Genomic DNA, 11,956 nt, shown 5'->3' on the forward strand with positions numbered 1-11,956 from the left:
AAGAAGATAGATTTTTGATCAAATTTTTCCAAAAATTCCAAATATGTTTAGTAAAAAAAATTTACAAGTAAATATTTTATAATTTTCATGCAGAATAAATCTTTCATGAAATCACAAATTTTTTTAACAAAAATATTCAAATATTTATTTTTATAAATTTTGAAGATTATTTCATTTTTGAAAATATTTTTTAGGAATTTAATTTTCGAATTGAATATTCAATGAATTAAATCGTTAATGTTTTTATTATTCGTAAATATTAATAATGAATTATTCAATTCGTAAGAATGTGAATGATATAATTATTTGATTCGAAAATACGAATTGAATAACTATATTGCAAATATTTTATTTGATTCGTATTTTTAAATGTATAGCATCAATGCATTTTTTCCGGCAATTTGTTATTTTTTTAAACTTTAAAATCAATTTTTTAGGGCTAAAATAAAATCTGATTTTACCAGAAATGATTCCATCACATTTGGAATATCTAACCTATGAATTTTAGACAAATTTGCTATAAAGTTTTGAACTTATTATAATTTATATTAATTTTTTCATAGATATTTTTACAAAAATTGTCCACAATTTATAAAATAGGTATTCTAAACATGTTGGAATATATTTCCGATAAAATCAGTTTTAAATTTTAAAAAATGCGCTTAAAAAATGATTTAAAGTTGAAAAAATAACACATTGCCAGATAAAATACATTGACGCTAACATCTATATGCGTTATATCTTTATAATCGTGGTTTGTTTATTATATGACCCTTTGTTTTATTTTTTCAATATTAAAAAAACCCCTAAAATAAAAAAAATTTAATATACAAAAAAAATTTAATATTTATGATAATAAAATTTGTTTTCACTAAACTTTAGACACCAATTGCCAAAAGATGAACGTTACATATAAAAATATCTTTTATTCACGTTAACATTGTTACCCCATCAATTGCTTTACCCCAATCTCCAGTATATAATAATATTTTGGTTATACCCTAAACTAGAAATATAGATAATGTTATCCAAACAAAATATGGAAAATATGTTGCCAAAATCACGAAAATGTAAAAAAAATGATATTGTTGATAAAAACTTCCACTTGCTGAGCAAAGATTTTAATTGGATAGAGCATCTCTAATTAATAAATATATATTTACATGTTTAGACTTCTCATTAAATTTGCAATTTTATCATATATATCGATATATAATATTTAATTTAAAAATAAAATTTTTCAAATTAATTAAAAATATTTTTGTTAAGTTTTTAAAATATATATATAGTAAATATTATATATCGATGTATAATTATTAAATTGCAAATTTAATCAGGATTCTAAATATGTAAATATATATTCATATTTATTAGATGCTCAATTATCGTATTGCAATCTTTGCTCAGAAATTGGAAGTTTTAACCAAAACTATTATTTTTTTTTTACATTTTCGTGATTTTTTTCCATTTTCGTGATTTTGACCAAAACATTTATTTATTCTAAGGGGGTAATAACACGTAATATTTTATATGGAGGAGATTCCTAAATTTGTATTTTCTCAAATAAATAGTGCAATTTTTATGTAAAATATATATTAATATTTATAGATTCAGCTTATAGTGAAAAATATATGGGATCTCTATCAGATAACATAGATACATACCAATTATCTAGTATTTTAGACAAAGTTGAAAATATAAAATTTCATAAATTTTTATTAATCCATGGGACAGGTGATGGTTTATAATTGTTTATTTTTATTAATTTATTGGAATAATTTTGTAGATAATGTACATTTTCAACACACCGCTCAAATGATCAAGTCATTAGTTGAGAAAAATATAATGTTCGATTTAATGGTTAATTTAATTATAGTTTTTGTTTATTATAGAATATAAATACGGATTTAATATTTTACGCTATATTTATGAATGATTTAATATTATAGGGCTTCCCATTCAAAAAAGGAAATGGTTCTACTAAAAAAAGGAACCACGCGAAAAAGAGGTTCAATAAAAAAAAGGTTATTTATTACCTTTTTTCTCAAATTATCTTGAGATGTAATTTCTTTGGCATTTTTTTTTCAAATATTCATTTTTAATTTTTTTCCATATTTCCCCCCTTACTTTTTGCGATATCTCTTTAATTCGATGTCATTAATCATTTTTTTTCTTAATTTTTTTTTTCATATTTTTTTTACTATTTTTTTTACTATTTTTTTGTTTTCCTCTAAATATTTATTTTCCTTGTCATCTTTTTTCAATTCTCTATTTCATTTGCCATTTTTAATCCTTCCCTTTTTTTCATCTTAATTCCCATTACAAATTCGGAAAATAAATTTATCGATATACTTTTAAAAAAAGTGATAAGTAAATTACTATATATAGTCCGGAGACATACAAGAGACAGGATTTGGGCTGAAAAATAATATTTTTTTAAACAATTTTCATCTTTTTTGGTCATCTTTTACAATTTTCTTAATTTTTTAAATTCATTTTTTCTATTATTTTTAATTTTATTTAAATAATTTCTCGATTTTTCCCGTCATCTTTATTCAATTCTCTATTTTTTTTAATCATTTTAAATCATTCTTTTTTAACACTTTACAATTAAGGGAAATAAATTTAGACTGGCCAGAATTTTGAAAAAAAATTACACCCAGTCTTAATTTTGTTATCTTTTTAAGCGTATAAATTAAAAATAAAAAATATCGCAAAAATGAGACAAGAAAAAAAAATTTAAATAACCAATATAATAATGCTAAAAACATGACATTTCAGAATAACAAAATATACAAAAATTTATTAATAACTATTTTTCTTTTTTTTCACTGACACTTTCCCTTTTTATGATCAGACTTTTTTAATTTTTTTTAAATGGGAAACCTTATATTATATTAATGCCGATTTGAAACAAATATTACTAATTAAAATTCAGGTATATCCCGATGAAAATCACGAGCTCCACAATGTAAGAGAACATTTATATTTGAAAATGACCGATTTTCTGATCAATTCATGTTATAACCATGCCTTTCAGCCTCATATTGATATTATAAAACAATTTGATTTAATAAATGATCAACTACTTCATCAGCAACAGCAATCACTAAACGAAAAAATTACTGATTCTAATGATGATTGAGAAAATAGAAAAACTCATTTTTCCAAATAGTTACCTGCTGTTATCTATTTTTCGGTTCTAAACTATGTTTTTAAACCATCTTAACTTATATAGAAACATTAAATCTATTCAAACATTTATAACGCATGCATGTTCTTTGCAATTTTATTTTAAAATATTTATATAAATTTTATAGGTTGATGTAAGAAAAAAATTAATTGCTATAGAAAATATAATTATAAAACCAACTTATTTAGTCACTAAAAAAACAATGTATAAATGATCATTAAGGTTAGCTTATTAGATAAATAAATTGTTAATAGGAATTCATTTATAAAACTAACTTATTTAGGTCACTAAAACCAAACTATAAATGATCATTGACATTAACATATTAATGATGTTTTCCGTTAAAATATTATTTTTTTCATTTTTAAACCATTTATAGAGCGCGTTTTTTTAATTTATAGTATACGATTTTACCGAAAATATATTCCAACAATTTATACAATACCTACCTTATCTTTTGGATCATTTAATTTATCTACATAAAGTCCGATAAAAAGGAAATGACCCTGTCTAAATGAAAAGGTTGGGTAAATGGAAATTTTTCTATCAAAAATTGAAATTCCAAAGTTTCAAAAATGGTAGGATCAAAAGAGCAAACAAATAAGGAAAAGATCCGATCAAAAAGGAAAAGTTCTTTTCAATTAAAAAAGGAAAATTCTTATTCAAAATAATAAATCGTTATTTATAATATTTGAAATGACATTTATCTTTGATTTTTGGTTGTTTTACTTTACTTGATAAAAATATTCATACTTAGCCTTAAACTCAGGGGTTCGAACCGAACCTGAACCCGGAGAATAAAACCAGGGTTTTGGGGAAAAAAATTTAAACCCGAACCAAACCTCATCCCCGTTTATAATATTTTCAAAACCCCGAACCGTACCCAGGAATTTTATTTGAACGGGTTCAACCGGGTTCAGTGTATTGTTTAAATGAATATAATATATTTGTATAATTGTAAATACAATTATTAATAATTTACTTGACATTTTATAATATTTTCAAATTTCCAATTAAGTGAAGTGTTAATAAATTTTAAACAACTTAATTAATTTACTCCATTTTTAAATTTGTTCTCAAAAATTCCTATATAAATTTTGAACAATTAAATTCATTTACGCCATTTATTTTTAATTTTTAACTTTTTCTCAAAGATTATTAATTAGAGGAAAATGAGTGAACAAGTCAAAGTAAAAATTATTATATTGGATATTGTTAATTTAAAGAAATACGTCTAAATAAAATTTTTTAAATCTATACATTATTATGCTTTGTATTTTTAACTATATTTTCCCTATAAATAAAATAAAAAATTTATTTTTCTATAGCAAATTTATGTCTAGTTTTTTAATTATGATTTAAATATAGAATATATTTTTTTTTATCTATTCAAAAATTCTTAAACCCGGAACTAAACCCGGGATCAAAAATATTTCCCTGAACCCGAACCGAACCACATATTTTTTTTAATCTTAAACCGAACCCGAACCGAATCCGGGCAAAAATTTTGCCGGGTTCGCATCCCTGCTTAAAATTTTTATTAAATTGATTGGAATTATTAATATTTTCATTCTGATAAATTATAAATTTGTATAAGAATAATTATAATCTTTTTGTTCATTCACTAGACAAAAAGTGCAAAATATAATCTTCCGAAATTATAACAACATTACAGTTATTGAAATATCAACTTAAAAATAGGATAAAAATTTAAAAATATAGGGTAAATAAATGCTGATATTGTATTATTTATATTTGCTGCAAAAGTTTTATTAGAGTAGCAAAAAAACTTCCAAAAGTCATGCATTCTTGTTATACCAGTATGCCATTGTTAAGATTATTGTATCGTTTTCAAACAATAAAAATGAAATATTTTATATATTTAGATTTAAATTTTAAATATGCCATCTTACCACAAATGGTTTGCTACGTAACCAGTGATCATTAATAAAACAGTAACAAAATTGTTTTTACTAAATCTGAAACTCATTAGAAGACTATAGAACAGTAACGAAGCGTACATAGAAGCAAGGGGCGCATTACTTCCCTTGAAATTATTCTTAAATAATTAATATAATCTTTATACTATGTTAAAAAAAATACTAATTTCATTTAAAAAAATGAATATTAAATAGTATTTTTACTACGTTAAAAAAATATACATGAGGGAACCAAATATTATTGCTTAATTGTTAATAAATTAAATGAAAATCATATAAATGTATTCTGTAATTTAAAGTTTAAAATGAGGAAGCAAATAAGTAAATGCTTATTTTTTTTATAAATAAAAAAGAATGAAAAAACTTAAATAAAAAATTTCTTCTTTTTTAAATGCAATAAAAATAATTCATTTAATATATCTAATAATTGTATTATTCAAAATTTATTAATTATCATTTAGATCAATAAATATTGATTTGAAGAAATTGATTATTGAAAAGTGTTGTGTTTTCAAACGATAACTTGTTTATCATTTATATTTTTCTCTTTGTTTATACCATACTCGTATATTACCATTCACTTTTTTCTATGTTCACTTATACCACCCTGTTTTAATTTCATCCTCAAAACTGGTTCTAGCCAGTTTTCGAGATGGGCATGATGGAAATTAATATTTGTTTATTATCATTTAATAAATATGGGGACTATTCGGAAAAATAAATTGTATTGATCAAATATTTGATTTTAGTTTTTTTTATTTTTATGTCCGATAATATGATAATAAAATTTTTACTTTTGATTAACAATTAAAATAAATTCGTGTTGTACTACAACACTAAGGAAACCCAAAACCAATTTTATAAAACTTGAAAAAACAAATCAAAACTTGCATTCATAATTTTTCCATCGATAAATATGAAAAATATGAAAAATTTTCTAATGCTCTATATTGTCGGTCATGTCTATTATTCCCAAAGGAAAAATATATAAAGGATTTTCGATATGAATAGTTTTTTGATGGGTGTTTTACAGCATGAAGAATTAACCGCTTTCAGTCAATGATTCAATTAAAATCATTTGGCGTTGATCAAATGGAAAATATATAGATATTCGATGTGCAAAATATCAATTAAAATTTTACTCAAAAACAAAGACGAATTCATCTTATTTATAAATCTTAATTTGTTCTATTTACTAATAAAAATTAAAATGTTTTTCAATTGCTTCCCTAGTAGTAAATTTGACGCTTCACCCTATAAAAGTTAGTTCGTTTTATTTTGCGGTCTAATAATGAGACTATAGAATAATTCACTAGAATTACATTCCGTGCTCATTATTTTTGAAAAATCTATTTTTTAATAATATTTACTTCGTGTTTCAAATAAAATAGACAATAATATAGATTCAATGATATAGGATTAATCAACCAAGCACCAATTAATCATGCTGGATAAACAGATCATATCATCATTTTCCATTTAATAAAAAAGGAAATTAATATGTATATAAAAAAAATGACCATCATTAATTTCAATTAATTTAATATATTTGAAGTATAGTATAAATATTTTATCATGTATATTGATAAAATGTAATTCACCAGAATTTAAATTTTAAAACCAAATATCAATATATTAACTATTAAAATTAAAAATAAATAAATAAAATATATTTTAAAAAAATCCGGGCCGGGCATGAAAATGGTTCCTCTGCAGGTCTCCAATGTATATAAACATTTATGACTTGGGGGAGGTTTTAATCCTCTTCCCTCTATTTGCCCATAATTGCTCATAAACTTAATTGAATTTTATTTGTCAGATGAAAACAAATGGAATATCCAAGTGGGTGGGTCTATTTATCGCTCGGCTAACCACACAATAAATCATCCATACTAAATATCGCTTGGAAAATGTCGCTCGGGTAACCACATAATAAATCATTTATTATTTAAACATGCTCGGCTAATTACATAATAAATTATTTATTACTAAATATCGCTCGGCTATAAGTACTCGTTTACAGTGGGCTTTCACTTACCTAATATTAATTGAGAATTAATTAGTATTTATAAATAAAATAAATTTTGGACAAAAAATTATCTTTTAGATACTTTAGCTTCAATATTTTTATAAAATTAAACTTACTCATAACTTTTTTTTATTTATATAAGTAAAAAAATAATATTCAATCTGCTAGATGGCGTCTTTATATTTTAAAAAAATTTTATAATTTTTTTTATACATCTATCCATCGAAATTGTTGTTATATAGATCGTATGCCTGATTCCATTGAGTACCTGACCCTATTGACGATCATTAGAAATCATATATATAACACCTGATTGCTCGCTCTCTTTCAAGGCCTAGCTTACCATTGTAATTCCTTCACCTTAATTACCAACTGATTGATAAACCTACCACATCTTATCTTGTATATAGCCAAAGCCAAAATATATTGAATCTCCTCAATATTATCCACATCTTATGAAGTATATGAAATAGTTTAAGTCCATTCAAAATATTTCAAACAAATTCTGCATCCTCTAATAAATTCTCCAATATGCTTCCAATTAATGCCCACAGAACCTTATAAATATTTCATGCAAATAGAGCATGCTCCAATAAATACTCCAATATATGTTTCCACTTAAGGCATACTTAACCTTACATTTAGGTATACCAATATCTTTAACCTTCAGATCCCTTCATCTTATCCACAAACTGATTGATAAGCCTACCACATCTTTTGATGTATATGAAATAGCCAAAGCAAAAATATATTGAATCCTATAATACTACCCATCATACAAAATTCCCACAATCATGTCCATTCAAAATATGTCATGCAAAATCTGATGATGTATATGCAATAGCCAAAGCTAAATATATTGAATCTCTACAATACTACCTATCATACAAAATTTCCACAATCTTGCCCATTCAAAATATTTCATGCAAATTTTTTACAACATCATCAAACAAATACTCCTAGACATGTTTCCAATTAAGGCCCACAGATCTTAATATTTATTTTTTTTGTCAATATTTTGAACATTCAGATTCCTTCTTCGTAATCAGTTAATTTTATTTTTATTATAATATTTTAAAGGTAAATCTTTATTTTAAACATTACTCAATCTTATAACCCCTAATATTCATGAATCTAGATACTACTAACTCACATTTTTAATATACCATAATTGCTTATCATAATTGCTTTAACAAACTTCTTTTTTTTTTAAATTTAAATTATATATTTCGAATAACATTGTTGGGAATTTACCAATAAATCATTCTATCATATACCCAACCTTTTTAAATCATATAGATATTTTGAACTAATTTAACTCTTATATTATACATTTATTTATTTATTTCTTTTTCCCATAATCATAAATTTTCTTTTCATATGCTATTATTTTTTTGAACAAAGTTAATCCTCTCGTTCATTTATACAATAAGTTAATTTATTATTTTTTTTAATTTTTTTATATACCCTAAGACTCAAATTATCCTATGATTCTCTCTACCAGCATTTTAGTATTCTTTTAACTTTTGTCAAACAATTTTTTTTTTCTATCATTATATTCAGCTAAGCTGATATCCAAAGTTACATCATGGTAAACGCTTGTTGCCATGTGTGCTTAAAAATAATTTCACTTACTTTGAATGGCACTTTTAGGAAACATGGTTCACCCTCCTGCCTTAATTCCCGAGAATTCCCCCTCCCTTCTCTCCCAAATCTTTTTATTAGATCTCCCCACTCGTACGACCCCAGTCCTGATTGTCGTTCCCCAAATTCTGTTGATTTATTCCTTATTTCCCTTAAACCCCCAGTTTTATCTAGGATCCCCATAGCTGCCCGAGAGTCGATTTCAAAATTCCTCACATCTCTTATAAATAATTTGAATTCAGATTTCTCCTCAACCCCTTTATGGTTAGACTTGATCAGTTTTTGTTTTCGAGTTCTAGCTAAGCCTAAAAATAGAATAAATAATTTATCTGCCTCAATTAAGGAGAAAGTGTCCAATTTTGGAAATTCCATTATTGATGATTTCACCCCTTCTATTTCTTTAAATCCTAACTCTTTCCGCTGTAAATTGATCTCTGAAAAATTAGATCTTGGTGATATCAGTGGTGCTGCCCGTATTCTAACTTCTGATGATACCATTTCTCCTATCAATGCTTCTATTTTTCAACAGCTTCTCGAGAAGCATCCACCTGCTTCCCCATTTAACATTCACCCTCTCGGCTCTTCTCCTGCTCCCTTTTCCTGCGATGAAATTCTCAAGTGCTTGAAGTCCTTTAAGAAAGGGACGACAGGTGGATTAGACGGTTTCAGACCAGGGTTCTTTGTTGATCTAATCCGTTGCACTGATAGTGGTTTCATTGACCCTTTGCTTAAATCAGTAACCGAACTTTGTAATAATATCCTCATATGCGAAGTTCCTCTTGATATCCGCCCCATCCTTTTTGGTGCTCGTCTTGTTTCCTTAACCAAACCGGATGGTGGTGTTAGACCAATAGCCATAGGATCGTTTTTTCGTAGATTAGTAGCCAAGGTCATAGTCAATAGGATCCGTTCTAAGGCCAGTTCCCTCCTTTTTCCCGCTCAGTTAGGATTTGGAGTCAGAGGCGGATGTGAAGTGGCCTCACATGTAGCTCGTATTTTTATAAATACTGAGGCTGAGAAGGTTTTCTGTAAGTTAGATTACAGAAATGCCTTCAATAGCATTCATAGGAGCTCATTCCTACCCTCCTTCCTACAACATTTTCCTAAATATTGGCTTAATTCTTGCTACGGTTTTCCCTCGTTGCTTAAATTCGGGAAATTTTTCATATTCTCTGAAGAGGGGATCCAGCAAGGTGATCCACTAGGTCCCTTGCTCTTTACATTAGGTATTCAGGACTTTATAAAAAATTTGAAACCAGATTTCAATTTAGATCTAAATCTATGGTATCTCGACGATGGCTCGTTTGGCGGATCTTTACCCAATGTTTTGTCGGCCATCGAGTACGTTGAGATAGAAGCCTCTAAAATTGGTCTTTCCCTTAATAGGAAGAAATGCGAAATCTCCTCTCTTAACAACGTAGTTTTTATCCCTCCCCCTGATTTTAAAATTATCTTGCACGAGGATCTCTGTCTTTTGGGTTCTCCTATCGGCTCCTCATCTTCCTTCTGTCAAAATTTTTTTGACAATCTGATCCAATCTCTCTTTAACTCTCTTAAGATTCTTCCTCATCTCCCCAAGCATCAGTTCTTTTTCCTCACAAAAAAATGCTTGTTCTTACCTAAATTCTTACATATCTTTAAATCTTCTCCTGCTTTCCAATATGATCACCTTCTGAAGTCCTTCGATTTAAAATTTAAACATTTTATCGAATCGCTTTTAGTCCTAAACTTTTCCGACTTTAATTGGTCCTTTGCCTCTATGCCCGCTTTCCGGGGTGGTCTTGGATTTTCTCCCCCCCCCCCCTTTAATGGCAATTGCCACTTTTCTTTCGTCTCGAATTTCATTTAACGATTCCATCTCCTCGCTTATAGGGTTGAACGATCCCCTTTTAAACTCTGCCAAACAATCTTGGCTAACTCTAGTTCTTGAAGGATCCGGGCAGCCAGTCTCCAGCCATCTAAAGAGCTTCCTGGTCCCCATGCTTCAATGTGCTTTTGAAAAACTTTGTTCGTTTGCCGATCTAACTAACCTTCAACTACTCAGAAACGCAAAAAAAAATTCTAACGGCCATGAATGGCTAGACGCGATTCCGAGTGGTAAAAAGGAAACGTTACTCACAAACGACGAGTTCCAAATAGCCATTGGTCATAGGCTAGGTTGCCTTATCCTTTCTATTGACACCTGTGCGGCATGTAATAAGCAGGTGGATCTATTCTCTAGACATTGTTTCTCTTGTCTCAAAGTCAGTGGCCGTTTCTTGAGACACGACAACATAAATAGGTTAATCGGCAAATCTTTGATTTCGGCCGGTTTCTCCAATAGCTTAGAGCCGTTAGGTCTCCTAAATGAGGATGGTAAGCGTCCCGATGGCATGTCTTTGACATCTTGGCACTGTGGAAAAAGACTTGTCTGGGATGTCTCTTGCGTTACCTCTTTCCCTGCTAACAGAAACTCTGACCCCTTGGATCTCCAAGAAACTAATAAAATCAACAAATATAGATCCCTCATTAATTCTTTTATTTTTATCTCCCTAATTTTTAGCGTTTTGGGTATTAAATTAAAAAAATAAATAAATAAAAAAAATAAAAATAAAAAGGATAATAGTAATAATAATAATTTTTTTTCTCTTTAAAATTAAGAAAATAAAGGGTCAACAAATAGTTATATTTATATATAAATTTCTTTTGTTCGGTGCAAAAAATTGAATGCTTTATATTATTATACTCATTCTGAATTTACTTTTAATCATAAAATATAAAAATAATATTTTTGAATGTGTTTAAATTTGGCCATATTCTATCATGATGAATAAAATATTTACGATTTTTATAAAATAGCAATATCTATATTTTAGTAAAAAATTAGTAGAATTTTTTAAATTTTAAATTTTTATTAATCAGATAAATTAATAACTTTAATAAATTTATAATATAATTATTGAGTTAATAAATTATAATTTATTCGGCAGAGAAGATTTAAATATAAATTTAGGGTAATAAAATTATATATAATGACGAAATATATTCAATATTCTAGAAATATAGGAAATAAGCAGAAGAATAATGGGAAAAAATAGGGATTTAAAATTTATAAAAAATATTTTTCGAGTCCTTTCTGCTTTAATTTGAACGTCGCTAATGTGGTTTTTT

The 11,956-nt window shown here is 26.7% G+C and overlaps 2 protein-coding genes across 2 annotated transcripts in view; both read left to right on the plus strand.

Annotated features, from left to right (window-relative positions):
* The window catches only part of LOC135926883 (prolyl endopeptidase FAP-like), a 77,917-nt gene extending 74,772 nt beyond the window's left edge, over nucleotides 1-3,145 (plus strand). The window contains exons 16-18 of the mRNA XM_065462817.1: nucleotides 1,609-1,740; nucleotides 1,787-1,860; nucleotides 2,939-3,145. Of these exons, the coding sequence (XP_065318889.1) occupies nucleotides 1,609-1,740; nucleotides 1,787-1,860; nucleotides 2,939-3,145 (413 nt within the window). The remainder of the gene's footprint in view (nucleotides 1-1,608; nucleotides 1,741-1,786; nucleotides 1,861-2,938) is intronic.
* A 5,605-nt stretch (nucleotides 3,146-8,750) lies between these two features.
* LOC135926888 (uncharacterized) lies at nucleotides 8,751-11,376 on the plus strand. The gene is made up of 2 exons (XM_065462823.1): nucleotides 8,751-10,581; nucleotides 10,679-11,376. The coding sequence occupies exons 1-2, from the start codon at nucleotides 8,751-8,753 to the stop codon at nucleotides 11,374-11,376; spliced, it is 2,529 nt and encodes an 842-aa protein (XP_065318895.1).
* Nucleotides 11,377-11,956: the final 580 nt, after the last annotated feature.

Source organism: Gordionus sp. m RMFG-2023, chromosome 1 (assembly GCF_954871325.1).
Source record: "Gordionus sp. m RMFG-2023 chromosome 1, tfGorSpeb1-WG-v2, whole genome shotgun sequence".
Classification (NCBI taxonomy): domain Eukaryota; kingdom Metazoa; phylum Nematomorpha; class Gordioida; order Chordodea; family Parachordodidae; genus Gordionus; species Gordionus sp. m RMFG-2023.